At 51.0% G+C, this 14871-nt stretch overlaps 1 protein-coding gene across 2 annotated transcripts in view; it reads right to left on the bottom strand.

Annotated features, from left to right (window-relative positions):
• ACSS2 (acyl-CoA synthetase short chain family member 2) overlaps positions 1 to 14871 on the bottom strand; it is a 34141-nt gene that overhangs the window by 4123 nt on the left and 15147 nt on the right. Inside the window, exons 3-16 of one of the 2 annotated variants that reach the window (XM_064465791.1) lie at positions 11636 to 11727; positions 10993 to 11096; positions 10608 to 10680; positions 9693 to 9768; positions 8141 to 8255; positions 6528 to 6566; positions 4651 to 4788; positions 4229 to 4399; positions 3251 to 3384; positions 2569 to 2701; positions 2052 to 2108; positions 1669 to 1749; positions 1110 to 1218; positions 897 to 965 (exon numbers count right to left, since the gene is read on the bottom strand). In XM_064465791.1, the coding sequence (XP_064321861.1) occupies positions 897 to 965; positions 1110 to 1218; positions 1669 to 1749; positions 2052 to 2108; positions 2569 to 2701; positions 3251 to 3384; positions 4229 to 4399; positions 4651 to 4788; positions 6528 to 6566; positions 8141 to 8255; positions 9693 to 9768; positions 10608 to 10680; positions 10993 to 11096; positions 11636 to 11727 (1391 nt within the window). The remainder of the gene's footprint in view (positions 1 to 896; positions 966 to 1109; positions 1219 to 1668; positions 1750 to 2051; positions 2109 to 2568; positions 2702 to 3250; positions 3385 to 4228; positions 4400 to 4650; positions 4789 to 6527; positions 6567 to 8140; positions 8256 to 9692; positions 9769 to 10607; positions 10681 to 10992; positions 11097 to 11635; positions 11728 to 14871) is intronic. The other variant, XM_064465792.1, reaches the window with a different exon arrangement.

Genomic DNA, 14871 nt, shown 5'->3' with positions numbered 1-14871 from the left:
GCACAGGCTGAGGAGGAGCTGGATTTGGTAAGAGGAGACCTGCCTACACAGTCAGCTGGAAGGTGCAGAGGAAGAAGCCGGCAGATCTGCAGAGCCCAGAACCGGCCCTGCCATGCACCGTGCCTGCTCATCGCAATGGGGAGGTGAAATGATGCTCCACATCTTAGGGCAGGAGCACAACTCACTCCTGTACACCTCTGCTCCTGTACCTGGGCTCTGACAGTCCACCCCAGGACTGCTGTCAGAAAAACCATGGGAAGGTGGTAAATTCCCAAAATGATCAGTAGGTGGAGGATCAAGCAGTGTTGGTCAGATGAAAAGATCTAGTTTGATCCAGGGCCAAGTACAGCAGCATCTCTCAGCCAGCACTAAGTACCTGTAGGCTACAGCCTCCAGGAAAGGAGGGAGGGAGCTATTAAATACAGTATATGGAAAATTATGGGCTGAGAAGCAGCTGAATCTCAAAGACTCAGTCAAGAGAGGTGGGAGAATCTCCACCTCTGTAGATGCAGCCCTAAGAAGCCTGATCCAGCTTCAAGGTTAGCCCTACATGGAACAGCAGGTTGGATTAGGGACCACATGGTCCTGCCCAGCCTCCGTGATTCCCTGTAGCCCTAAATCCTCTAGCACAGAGGTTCCTTTTCTGGTTAAGGACCTCCTCTAAGAGGTTCCTTCCCTCCAGCGTGTTGTCTCCAGAGGAGATGATGTAGAAAGTCACCAAATCACAGACTCATCTGTCTCAGAAATAACCCTGACCCAAACAATTAGATCCACTTTGAGGACAGGTTGCTGGGCAGAGTCACAGATGCAGAACCATCCACCATAAAGCAAGGTGGCTTTTTTAACTAGTGTCAGAAAGTGCATTGGTCACCGCTGAAGACAAAACTTGTTCTTACCAGAAACATTCAACATGTCATCAATTCGCCCTGTGATCCAGTAATAACCATCTTTATCTCTCCTGCAACCTAGAAATAGCCAGAAATGACAGCATGAGGAAGCAGCACCAGCCCTTGGAGAAATTGATAAGGGATTCTGAGGCCAGGACACAGCAAGATTTAAATTGCTTGTCCCCAGGCCTCTGCAGCCACACACTCCCCAGACAACCTTACCGTCGCCTGTCACGTAGTACCCAGGGAACTTCTTGAAGTATGTGGTTTCAAACTGCTGGTGGTTTCCATACAGTGTGCGCATTATTCCTGGCCAGGGCTGCTTAAATACCTGATGGTGAAAAATGCAGACCCAAGTCAGTGAAAGCAAAACCAGTAAGGCAGGCTTTGCACTATGGCAATAGATATTCATGCAGTCTTTGCATGCAGTGACAGAAATGCTAGAGATAGCCATGAGTGATGACACTCAGACACTTGCTGCCCAGTGCTGATCTACTGGGAAAGTCTCACCAGGCTTGGCATGGGGGAAGGAGCTTGGCTGAAAAGTTCTTCCCGTCCTCCTGCCTTGCCCATGTGTGCAAGTGCATGTAACGATCAGCTGAACAGTTTGTTTACAGCATAAAACTCCCAGCAAGTTACGGCAGTGAAGGGAGTTCCTACCACCCAAGGGGGTCCCTTACATGGATCCAGAGTAAGCGGAGATTGTGTATGCTACCAGAAAGGTCCCGGAGCTCATGGGGAACAGACAAGAGGAGGGTGGGGAGGATCAGCCCTTCTTTACCAGGTAGCCTTCTGCTTCTCCTTCCAGCTCTTCCCCCGACTCGTTCAAGATGGCAGGGACCACACCGAAGAAGGGGAACGTCTGCCATGGGGACCAGAGGACAAGGAGACACAGAGGTGAGCCCATTCCTTAAAACCCCATGAACCAGAAGGATTGAAAGGCAGAACAAGGGCAGTTTAGGAGAGGCTGTGGCACATGGGGCCTATGAGTGCAGCTACAATGAGCCAGGCCTGGGATTTTTGGTGGTGGCCACCTCCCCACATGCACCACTGTCCCATGAGCACCCTGGCAGGCTGGTAACCACCAGGCCATGGTACAAACAGTGCCAGCTGCTACCGCAGTGCCTTGCCACGGCCCCTGGGGAGGAAAACAGAAGTACTCACAGCTGAGCCTGGCTTCATCGGGGTGGCAGCAGGGAGGGATGTCAGCATGTGGCCACCCTGCCAAGAGAGGCAAAAACGAGTGAGTCTGGGCTATGCCAGCCCATCCCGCAGCTGTTTGCATCGACTCTGGTCGCATCACATCCCAGTCAGATGCAGGCTGCTTGGGGCTGTTGAGGAGGTGGGGCCTTAGGAAGGATATGGCAGGGGACAAGGAGCCTATGTTTGGATACGAAGCTTTGGAGCTGCTGGGGGAGAGAAAAAGGGGGAGGAGAGCGGGTTCCAGAGCAGACCTTGGCAGGGACTTTTTGGAGAGGAAGGTCTCCCCTTGGAGCCTGTTTGAGGTCCAGGAAAGAAAGAGGAGAAGGGGAACCAACACTTGCAGGCTGCACCAGGGTCTCCTGGGCAAGGCAAACTAGTCCACATAAAACCAGAGAAACACTATGGCAAATCTACAAAGACATCCTGCAGGGAGCACAAGGGAAAGAGAGGTCCCAGGGGCACCCAAGCGAGGACTCACTGTCTCTGTCTGCCAGAATGTGTCCACAATGGGACACCTCTCTTCTCCCACCACACGGTAGTACCACAGCCAGGCTTCAGGGTTGATGGGCTCACCGACGCTCCCCAGCACCTTCAGAGACTTCCTGCTGTGCCTGCAGAGAGGAGGGGGCTGGCAGGGGCTCAGCAGACCACAGAGAGCAGCAGCTGTGAGCTTGCTGCACAGCAGAGTCTTCAGGAACCCTGGGTACCCAAAGTGTACTTGGGGCTTCCAGGCATGGTTCAGACCCTTCTTGGCCCTCTTCCATGGGGGAAGAAAGGAGACCTCTGATTTTGGTGTCTCCCATTCCAAGCTCCTACTTGGTTCTGCTCCTCCCCTTCCTTGGGCCAAGGAGCAGAATGCAGTGGGGGTCTCTACCCAACACAGAGCTTTGGGCCAGGAGCAGGGAGAACCTGCAATCTCTGAGCTTAGTGGCAGCTTACAATGAAAGAGAAGGACCTGCTCAGAAGTGTCATAATGAAGTTAGTACTGGGAGTGCAGAAACATGGTCTGCATATTGCTGTGTAGAAGGCAGAAGATCCTGGTCTGTTCAGAAGATATGCTGGGGAAGCCGTTGCTCGGAGAAGCAGCTGGGGCCCCGCATCAGGAGCCTCTGGCTGTGCCAGAGCTAGGGATCCCCATGCTACTGGGGACTGGCACTTACTTTTTGACAGGCTCCTCCCCATGCTTCATCAGCAGCCGGATGGCCGTGGGTGCTGTGTAGAACTTGGTCACCTTGTACTTGTCAACAATGCTCCACATTCGTCCGACATCTGGGTAGGTGGGTACACCTTCAAACTGAGCAGGAGACAGGGCAATGACACAGCTGTCCTTTACTGCTCCTGGCCTGCAGCATCTTCCCAAGCAGTTAGACCCTACTATGCTCTTACAGAAATGCTAGGAGCACCAGGCAGTGAAACCTGCCCGGACCAGGGACCTCTTATACTGCTTCTGTGGAATGGATTTGGCAACATCCTACCTGAGGTGTCCTAGCAAACATCCCCCAAAACACCCTAGTAGGCACTTGGCACAGGCACTTGGATGGCTATCACAGCGACACTGCCCCACCAGCACAAATGATCCTGCCCGCATGGTAAAGGGCAAGAGGTGACAGAACTACAACCAGAAGCATCAGGAACACCCAAAAGGACTCCCCAACGTGACAGTGATTCTCCAGTTTGCATTTCCCCAGGCAGTCTTTGGCACAGGCCTCTGGCTCCCTGCTTTATATTCAAGTTGCAGCCATACACTGCCAAAGGAGATACAGGCACAGGAGTTAAATGCAGGTTGTCAAATCAGCATCAGCAATGAAAACATCACTCCCTGCTCCTGATCCAGCTTTCACATTACCCTGCAGCAGCCCCGACTCCCCTGGTACACAAGGCTTGCACTTCTAAGGGAAAGAAACGGGAGCATTTGAAAAATTAACCACCCAAAAGCCACACACACAAACGAGCCCCTCCATCTATCATCAAGCAGTCTCCCATGCCCTCCCTGGGGATTGCAACCCTTCCATGCAGAGCCCAGCGCACTGCACGCGAGTGAGAAGCACACTCATCACAGAGCAATGCAGGGATGCAGCTCAGCAGTACGAACTCCACTTTCTTGGAGTAAATGCACCCAGCTGCCATCCAGCACTTACTAACACGCTAGTTGCCCCGTTTGCCAAGGGTCCGTAAGTGAGGTAGGAATGGCCTGTTATCCATCCAATGTCAGCTGTGCACCAGTAGACATCCTCAGGTTGGTAATCAAACACATATTTAAATGACGTGGCAGCAAAAAGCATGTATCCACCCACCGTATGCAGCACCCCCTACAAGAAGAAGGCATACAACTGTCAGGGCCAGCTCCTACCAGGGCCCTTACCCTCCCAGGCCAAGCTGAGCATCACCAGTCCACTGAGCTCAAACAGAAGCTGCGCAGGAATGACCAGCACAGCCCTTTTCCCAAGACCTGCATGGCTCCTCTTCTTACCCTGGCCTCCCAGTGAGATCCTCAGCAGTTCCAGCTGAGGTGTTACTGTGGTTCAGCCCAGCCCCGTGGGCAGCGAGCTGGGAAGCATACCTTGGGTTTCCCAGTTGAGCCACTTGTGTAGAGAATGAAGAGTTCGTCCTCCGAGTCACACCACTCGGGCTCACATTCCGTGCTGGCACTGCTCATCAGCTCATGCCACCACATGTCCACGGCTGGGTTCCAGGGGGTCTGAGAAAAGCAGATTAGAAACAGGCCCACCCAAAAGCAAGAGAGGAGGGATGAGGGGTGTAGTCCCAACCTCACCCCCTCATGGACCATCAAGGCAGATGTTCACAGCACAGCTGCTGCCCCAGCACTGTTTGCTGCAAACCATGCACCAGAGCTGTAGCTCCCACTCCAGAAGCTCCTTTTCTCAGCCCACAGCCACAAGGAAAACCTTTAAACACAGTCTGGCTGCAAGACCTGAAGCAGATTGTCCAAACCCTTGGCGATGCTGGTAACTCCCTCTCAGCAGCAGCCGCCAGGAGAGGGCCTGCAGCAGCAGCTGCTCTGCACTCTCACAGCAAACAGGCTCCTCCTGCCCTCTTGGGCTGGCCCCAGCCACAGTCGAACAGCAAAGCAGCAAGCCTCACTTAGCACAGCTACACACCTGCTGGTCCTGCACACCTTGCAGGGACCCCTATGGCAGCATGGCCCAAGACAGGCAAGAACACATTGGGTTCACACTGCTTGGTCCTGCAGACCTGAAAAGAACCTGTTATCTGGAATTTAAGGTAATTACCATGGTAAGACGTGACTGCTCCCACACAGAACCACCCAGCACTGGCCTGAGGATGCCAAAGCTGTAGCAGAGCCACCAACGCTTGACTGATAGACAGAGGCCACCCCAAGGGTTGTGTTGGCTGGCTACCTTCCTGGGGTGGCACAGTTCAGTGCAAGACCCAGAGCCTTGCAGCTCCCAGCTGGGGCACATCTCCTCCTTGCAGAGCTAAAGCCTGTGCTGGGTCCCCACAGCTCCCTCAATTGGGGTGCATGGCGAGCAGCTGCGGGGGTCACACAGTGACTCTCTGCACCCCTAAAGATATTCAACTGCCATTTTGAGGCACCAGGACCCCACAGCCCAGCATGGAGCACCTGCACATGCAGTACAGGGGACACTAGCTGCTGTTCTGCTAGCCAAGCATAATCGAGCCCACTTGGAAAGCTATCATGGATCCCCAGGGCTCCTGGCTTTACCTGGCAAAGCAGTTTCCACAAGTCTGTCTCACCAGCAAGCTCCCAGCAATACACCACATCAAACAAGCCCAAGGTAGGCTCACACCAACTCATCCAACAAGTTTCTTTCTTGCATTCTTCCTTCAGGACCCCTCCATTTTAGCACCCAACTTCCTCTGCTCCACATAGGACATCAGACCCACAGCACAGCATGCATCCCCTGAGGTCAGGCCTGCCTCTGCCTGCCTGCTCATGGGGTTTTGAGGCCACAGCTCCTTGGATGGGGTGGGCAGAGTCCACACGTTGGGTCTGGAGCTCCAGGCTTGCTGTCTGCAGCACGCTGCCACAGCTGGGAAGCTGTGGGTGATCCCTGCCAGCCTCACCACAAAGGAAAGTGCATTGCAAGAGCTGCTTTTAAAAGGCAGAGAGATGAACTGCCATCCAAACGCTGTCAGTGCATCCCAGTGGTTCTGCATTTCCCCCCATCACCACGCCGATGTGCACTTAGGATTTTATGGATGCGGGTTTGTTTCCAGCAGCAAAGTTGGTAGCACTGCATTCACCCCAAAACCGTGAGGAGCTCTGGCCAAGCGGCGGCGAGTGGTATCTATTGCTAACATGCAACTGCTGGTAACCCCGTTAGGAAGGCACATGTGGCCGTGCAGAGTTGGAGCGATTAGGAAGGTGGAGCACCGGAGGGGGAAGCGGAGGGGAGGTGCTACAAGGCGGAAGGCAGTGCTGTGTGTAAATACCTTGGGATGGAGTCTCTGTGAGCTCTCAGTCTTTTTTTCCTGTTAAAAATCCACAAAAAGGGTGTGAAAGTCAAGAATTGGAGGATCCACACCAGGCTTTGCAGGCAGGGAGCTAGAAGCCCACAGGCCTGGATTCTGGGAAACTGCCCTGGCAGGCTGGAGAGCACTCAGATCTGGGGCCAGGCCAAGTTTGCAAAAGCCTGCCCATTTCTATCACCTTCCCTGGGTACCTGCCACCTCTGCGGCAGGTTGCAAAGGCCACCCCATGCACATGGCCAGCTGGGTACAGAAGCACAGAGCCAGCACACAGCCCTCGGACCATCCGATAGCATTACACAAGTCAATGGCATAGTAAAAACATGCTCACAAGGAAAGCTATCTTTAAGAAAGCATCTGAACAAGTAAAGCAGTAAGAGCCAAAGGGTAAGAGACCCCCTCCAGCCTCCTCCCTCCTCCTGGGACATTCTGCACAACAATCTAACCTCACCAACAGCGACCAGCGCAGGGACAGGCTTCTCTGCAACAGCCCGACCAGGGAAACCTCACAGGTGAAGGCTGGTCTGCTCCAGTTTCCCACCTCTTTGCAGGTACCCTGCCCTCACAAAAGAAGGGGCAGAGGAGGCCAGGCTGGCAAACACTGAGCAACACTCCAATAAAATTAACACAGCTGAATGAGAAAAATTAACTCTAGGATACAGAACCTGCTGGACTTCTTGTTCCAGGGATGTGCACAGACCATCTCTTCTGAAAGCAGAGTCCAAAGCTCATACGCATTCCCCTAATACAACCCATTTCTGAGCAAGCAGCAGCATGGGGATAAACCAATGTAAATAACCACCAAACACAGAGACACCATTGCAAGACATGGAGCTGTTAGGTAGTTGAGAGCAACCTGCCTATAAGTGGATGAAGGCAGCAGATAGCTGCCGGGGCACAGCAGGACTGCACACCAGCATCAGGAACTCAGCAGGCAGTCACAGCTCCATGACACCTTCTCCTCCTTGCACCCCCGTCTCGCTACAGGTCTCTGGCCCACATCCTTTCATCTGGTTTCAGTTGCAAGGGAAAGCCCCAGCCCTGACAGCTGACACAGTTACTGTGCCAGCTACACAGACACTGCACTATTCTCAGTGTATGACTGTTGTCATGTTGGGGGGCTATGGCTGAACCCACACCACAAGCACAAGCCTCCTGTTTTTTCTCTCCTGCTTCCACTGTCACAGCTACAGTGCTGGATGGCATTGGTCTTTGCACAGAAGGGGAGATTCATACAGGGTTAGGAAGGAAAAGTCCTCCACTGGGTGGAGGAAAACAGGCATCTTGTCCTTGTCCTAGTGGTTTGGAAGATGTACCCCACTGTGCGCTCAGGGGTCCTGTGGGCTGGCAGCTAGTGATGGTGTTAAAGGAAGCAGCAGGGAGAGGATCTTGGTAAGGCAAAGGAACCATTTTTTCAGACCACTCGCAACACAAGAACAGCAAGGAGGGGAGAAGACTGGAACAGATGTCACAACAGGATCATCCAGGGAAGCATTGCAGTGGTTTTGTACCAATTGATTTGCTGGGCTCAGGCCCATAGCAGTAAAATCCCCCCATCATCCCCCCCAGGAGCATACCTGTACATCCTGGCACAGCCTTTTGAGAGGAGGAGACTTGCTGCATGTCCCGTCCACTGCTATTTCTTCCCTCCCCAGGTGCTTCACCACGATGCACTTTTTCAAAGGGGAGCCCCTGTAAAAGGCACGAGCTGTCAGATCAGGCTGTTCAGGTGGGGGCTAAGCCTGCCCTTCGTGAGCTTCACAGGCAGCACTGGAGGCAGAGCAGGGGCCCTGAACTGCTTTTGCTGAGCTAGAGCGTATGCTGCCATGCAAACTCCAGGCACACCATGAACTGCCAAGGGACACCAGCCACAGGAACAAAGCTCGGAGAATAGGAAAGGTCTGTGCACAGCTGGCTGGGGGTTTATCCGGTGCGATTCCTGTGGAGGAAGTGGGGATCCCATAAGCATCTCTCTCAGGTCACTGCTGGAGAGATTCCTTACAAATCCCAAATTTGCCTGCCTGTGACCACAAACAAGACCTCCCACAGCACCCGTGAGATGTTAGGTGGCTGCTCTCACCCCTATGCATGACCGGCTTGTGTGACTCAGAAAGAAAGGCTTCCAAAGCCAGATTATAGATCAAGAAAAAGAATGGGGGCTTGTCCTCTCATGAGGGCCAACAGAGCCTACCTATAACGGAAGCAAAATTATCTTACTGCCCTTCAACCCTGTCAGAGTACCAACACACGTCCTCCATCAGTTAATTCCCAACTTCAGGATCACTTCTGTCCTGCCATGTAGGTAATTCCACAGACATATAAACTTGTATTTTAAAATTTCAGTCTTAAATGCTTTTGAAGAATTTGAATTTCTAACATGCAGACTATCTGCCCTGAATTTTCACGTCTGATCTAACTTACAGGACCACATTCAGTCTCATATAAGCTACACAGACACTGGTCTGTAAGCTTGGCAAAGTAATTTCACTATGATTATTTCTCGTTCTGTAAAATCTGATGACAGATCTGTTTATCTCTTTATGGTTTACAGTATCTCAGTGAAGACACTTAAAAAAATAAAGCGGCTTCACCATATACTTGCGTGCAGTCAGGCCCTGATCTTGTGCATGTGTTGGTGCATGTCAACTGGAGTTCCTGCTCCTGTTTACACAGCCATTTCCCAAACTTGAATAATTTCTGGTTTATTTCACTACTGATGAATTATTAGTGGCTTTGGAGCAAGACTTAAGCCTCATCTTGACAAGCCCTATGGCACCGTGACCAACCCTTCACAACTGGTATGGCAGTGCATTTTTCCTTCCCACTCCAAGAGCTGCTGCTGCAGGACTGGGAGATCTGCCACGGGTCACAGTGATCAGTCTGTCTCCAGAAAATCCTCCCACCCAATATGTAGGCCTTCAGGTCAGAAAAGACAAGAGGGAAGCTGAAAGAAAATATTTCTAAGACAAGGGAGTTGAAGCATGTATTACTTCTGAAAGGCTTACGAGCCTAGTGCAGCCTGTGTCTGACCCGCTGCAGAGTCTGGTCACATACAAAAACTTCCATTTCCATTTGTGCAGGAGCAGATTCTGGCAGCGATGCCCTTCTTACAAGGGAATCCAAACTTACTTGTTTTTACATTCCTGGACAGCTTCATCTGCAATCTGCTTCAAGTGGATCAGCTTGTCCCCTCGATAAAAGGCATCTGCAAAATGGTAAGGAAAACATTAGAGGGGCTTCACAGCCAAGGCAGCCTGGGACAGCTGGAAGCAACAAGCAGTTTCAGGAGGGCAGAGCAGAGTTCATGCAGTGAGTGGAGCGAGGGAACACAGACAGGCAAGCTTGATGGGAAAGGTTTCTTCATATGCCCTTTTAGCTCAGAGAAACAGATGCCAGGAGAAATGGTGAAATTCCTTCCCTGGGAGAGGTTCCAATTTGACCCGACAAGTGTCTTGGGAATATTCTGTGGGGAATAATCCAACACGGCCAGAACACAGATTACAAAGTTTAGTGGGTCCTTTCCATACTGTGGACCTATTAATGAAAATACTATTTTTTGCACTATTGGAAAAAACAGTTGGGGAAATGCAGTGGGCTTACATGCAAGCACTACCCCCCTCTTGATCCCTTGCTTTAAAAGGTGATAATTGCAACAGAAATTTCCTTGAAATTGGAAAGGGAAGGAATTCTCATATTAGGAATGCCTCATAAATGATACATCTTGCAGACATCTGGCTGATTTAAAAGAGGAACATGGATGGGAAGCATTTGGAAACATGTTATTAGCAGCTGGTGACATCATGCTTTACAGGACAAAGTGGGCGGGCTGCTTAGATGCTTCACTGTATGTTCAAAGTAGAAAACAGCACTCAAGCACAGCTACAAGCAGTGCATCTGCCTTGCGGCAGCTCAGCTGAAGCACTGCCCCTTCCTCTCCTAATACCAAGTGCATTTGGCTTTTCAAATAAAGACCTTCCAGGCAGGCAACAGTAATGGTTGATTCTGATTCTGTGAAAGGCTCAGGGGAACAGAAGCATGTTTTACCTGCCGTGATGAGGACAGAACAACCACAGTTGAGAATCCGCTCACAGAGAGAGGCTGCTGAGAAACCTGCAAACTGACAGAGATCACACAACCAAGTCAGCAAGGACACACACACAAAAAAAACACCCCACCCAAAAAACCTCAGGAGCAACTGTGCAGTTCGGCCAAGGTAAACGATACCACCAGGCACTGAGGGAGAAAGCTAAAGGAGGTCGTTCTACAGTTAATACAGAAGAGGTCTAGGAAACAGCACCTTGTCTTAGTTTCCATCCACCTCATGGTCAGCACCCATCTTTCCAGCTCCTCTCCCTCACCGACCCAAAACCAAGAGCTGCTCCTTCCCAGTCACTCAGAACCAAAAGCAATGCAAAGGGCTTGTTCCTACCACAACAGAGTGCACAGCTCCAATCCTGGCACAGGCAAGCATGGCTACAACCAGCTCCATGATCATCGGCATGTAGATGGAAATTCGGTCTCCTTTTTTCACACCTGCGGCGGGAAAATGAACATGGCATTTGTCAAAATGAACATATCACATGTCAAAAGAACAGGATATAGAAATAAATTAATGCTTTTAAAATCAACATTTATATGCACACAATAAAACTTCAGCTGGGGTTAGAGCTGAACCAGCCTTGTGTTTTGCCTTTCAAGCCCTACGACTCTTCTAAGACAACTGCAATGAACATTCCATGTTCTCATCAGACACAGCCCTTGAAGGAGGCAGAAATTTAATCACTGAGCACTGCTACTGGAAAACCCCAGAGCAGGAAGTTTTGAGCACAGATTTCTTCCTTGTACAGCTGACATGACCAGCATTGATTAGCTTTCACAGACGGAGCCAGAAATGAATCTCTGAAAGTCTGATGCAGAGCAAATCTACATCCACCCTGCTTAACAACTGTGGAAGCACAGAAGTGGAGCATTTTGCACAGAATTACTCAACAGACTGACAACCAGGCAAAAAATGAACCCAATCTCCAAACCCCTTCCCAGTATCCAACGCTACTATTGCTTCAGTTGTGTACCTTGGCTGCGGAGGACATTGGCGAACTGACAGACTTTGTGCAACAGCTCACTGTACGTGATTTTTGCAGAATCCCCAGGTTCGTTCCCTTCCCTGGAAAAGCAAGGTAATATTTGTTAGAGTAGAAGCATTACAAGGTAACAGTGACGCTGCAAATTCAGAGGTACTGCTCTGGACTACACATGTCCTCACCTGCCCTTCAAAGCACAGAGTAACTAAACCCCAGAAATCCAATATTGGACTAAAGTTCTCCAATAGTAGGATAATTTTGCCCCATGCCTGTGTAGATCACTACAGCTGAAAGAAGCTGAATAATTGCAGTGGAAATACATGGTAGTTTCAGAGAGGCAAGAAGGGTCCAACAGAACCAAAGCTAAGAGTGCACATGCTCGAGCAAACCGGGACGTACGGCATGGCACCCTTGTTCACATGCACTCACGCCTGCAGATATGTCTGCATGAAACATTGGCCAGTGTTGCTGTGCAGCAATACCCAGCCTTTAAATACCTACCATCTGATGGACTGCAATGGGATGCCAAGGACTGTCTTATTTTCCAAGGTCATATATAAATATACCCATGTATATTTGTGCAGTGCCATGTCTGCTCTGCAATTATTCTCTCTGTGGTCCCCTATGAACTAGCTCTGGTGCCAGTTCAGTGGGGCCTTGCCATTGGACACACCGTTGGGGAAAAAAAAGCCAACAGCTACACCTAGGTGGAATAGGAATATCATATCCCCCAGGAAATAGTTTGCTACCAAAGTAAAAACCAGCTAATTTTAATGTGACACAATGCTTCAGCCATGGCACTCCCAAGAGATCAGGAGATTAACAAAGAATTTGAAATAACCTCACACTTGGCAGAGCAGCAGTCTCCCGCACCCGGGAAGGTGGGAGACAATTTCCCTCGCCTCTCCCTGAGGCAGCCAGCACAGAAACATTAGTGATCCATGAAATAATAGGGGTATCGCTCTCAGCTGATAGTCCTCCTGCAAAAGTGTCCCCTTGAGTATGTACAGCCAAATAAAAAACACTGGTGCTAGGGAGAAGCCAGGAATCACCTCTGTGCCATGTCCTCCCTTAGGACTGCAGCCAGGATCTGTCTAACTTGGGAACAAGAACCTCACTTCTTTAACATCTCAAACAGTCCAGAGCATACAAAAATGTACTGACTTCTAGCTAAAACTCACTACTGCTCCCCCTTCCCCCAGCAACACAAACAGAAGGAGGGCTCCAGTGATGCAGAAATGCGTAAGGAAACACCCTCATTCCTCGTGTAATTCTGTGCCATTCTGTGTCAGCACAAGAGTGACCTCGTGCTCCAATGGCAGACGCAATCCTGGTGGAAACAGCGTAAGTTTTGAAAGCCCCACTGATACCAGCTCTGCGCTTCCTGCCCTGTGTAGGATGGGGGTTTCAGAACTGGTGATTACACTTGGACCACCCCATTCAAAAGCTGCTCATGGATCTCCTGCTTACAAACTTGACTACTCCTCTTGATACCCAGTTATACTCCTGGCTTCCATGGTGCTCTGCAGCGATCGGCTCCATGGATACCTGCGCTGACACGCATAGGGCAGTGTATCTTCCCACCAGTGGTTCCTGAAAGGGGATTCCCTGCTTGAACCTTTATGCAAGTTTGGCTCCTTTTAAGTGGAAAGAAGAGAGAAATAAGAATACAAAGAAAAAGAAAAGCGTGGGAGTGGGACTGAGAGCCAGGGCCCAGGGCAGGTGGCTCAGCCCTGGCATCCAAGCAGTTTCCTCTCTTTTCCCCATCGTAACTAAGAGCACCACTTTGAGCTAAATGACACAAAACCATTAGACGAGGTCCCTTACAGCAGGGTTCTCTGTTAGTAAAGAGGAACCAGGAAATCAAAGAGTTTCCTTTATTTTATTACTTGAGGGTCAAAGATCCAAGAGCTGATTTCAGTACTGGACTTAGCAGCTATAACTGGCTCAAAGGAAGGGCATCTGCTTCTGTTGCATCTTGCTGCATGCTGAGTGCCCTTCCTCACCGTGCAGGTCTTCCTTGGTGCATCTACACCGCAGGTGCAGCAACATCAAAGTGCTGTGCAAACCTGCTTGAGTCCAGATGGGCAGTATCACTGTGTGTGTAGCTCTGCCCCTCAGCAATGAGCCTTGCTATGAAATATCTCTTACAGACAATTATAATGCTTCAAAATGCAAGATGGATTATCCCAGCCCACTAACCTGTCACCTGAAGATCTCTGCACTGGGGTCTGCTGGGCACTGCAGGCAGGCCCTGTGCAACCCAGCCCAGCATAAACCTGCAGAAGAGGCCAGGGAAGAGGGACATCGTTTTTTGCCCATGCTCTACTGCAGCATAGGATCTAATTACAACCTTTAGTAAGAGAGAAACACGTTAGGAGGACTAGCACAGGCTGTCCCATCTGGAAGGCTTCCCATGTAAGGCAGGTAGGGAGGCAGGCAGCCCACAGCCATGTCTGCTACTTGGGGGCTTGGCTGGGCGCTGCAGGTGAAGTGCTGTTTTGGCTGGCGGCAGACTTGGCCAAGGACACAGCAGGAAGCATGTTGGTTCCCCATGTCAGGGAAATCAGGTTTGCCGATCACCTCGATGGTGCAATATCTGCCTAAGAAGGGAAAGGAAGGCTCTGCTTTGCGTGCAAAACTTGGGAGTCCTCCGACACAAGGCCTACAATCCCATGCTCCAGTAAGGCTGCGCTCCCTGCCCAGAGCCTTCACCAGCTGCATTTCTAATGCATTTCCTTAGCAGATTCCAAGACAGCCTGGCCATGCCCCACTCTGCAAACAGGTCTCTGTGGACACTGGTTTGCTTCAGGCTGGGGCGGTCACTGCTGCTGCAAGATGGGCTGATGGTGGGATGGAGACAGAGCCTACATAAAAGGCTGTGCTGAGCACCCTACGCTTGCCTGGCAGCTAAGGGGAGACAGCAGCCAGGCCAAACCACACTGCGGCTTCTGGAGTGAGCAGCCCTGCATACCTGCTCTGGGCAGAGCTACGCTGCCTCCCGCACACGGTACCTGCAAGGGACAGGGACCTGACCTGCCCTGAGCCACCCAGGTGCAAGGTACCACTTGGACATCCCTGCTCTCCCTGCACTCAAGCAGCACATCTCAAATATACCAGGTCCTCCTCCTCCCCAGGCTTCAGGAGGGAAATTCAGGCCAGGGAACGTACCCAGCCTTGTTGTCAAAGCCAGCACACATGGGGCACCACACAAGAAACACAGAGCA

The sequence above is a fragment of the Phalacrocorax carbo genome, chromosome 14 (assembly GCF_963921805.1).
Source record: "Phalacrocorax carbo chromosome 14, bPhaCar2.1, whole genome shotgun sequence".
In the NCBI taxonomy this organism is placed as follows: domain Eukaryota; kingdom Metazoa; phylum Chordata; class Aves; order Suliformes; family Phalacrocoracidae; genus Phalacrocorax; species Phalacrocorax carbo.
The sequence above is the reverse complement of the archived record's forward strand: the minus strand, read 5'-3'. Positions and strand labels throughout refer to the sequence as shown.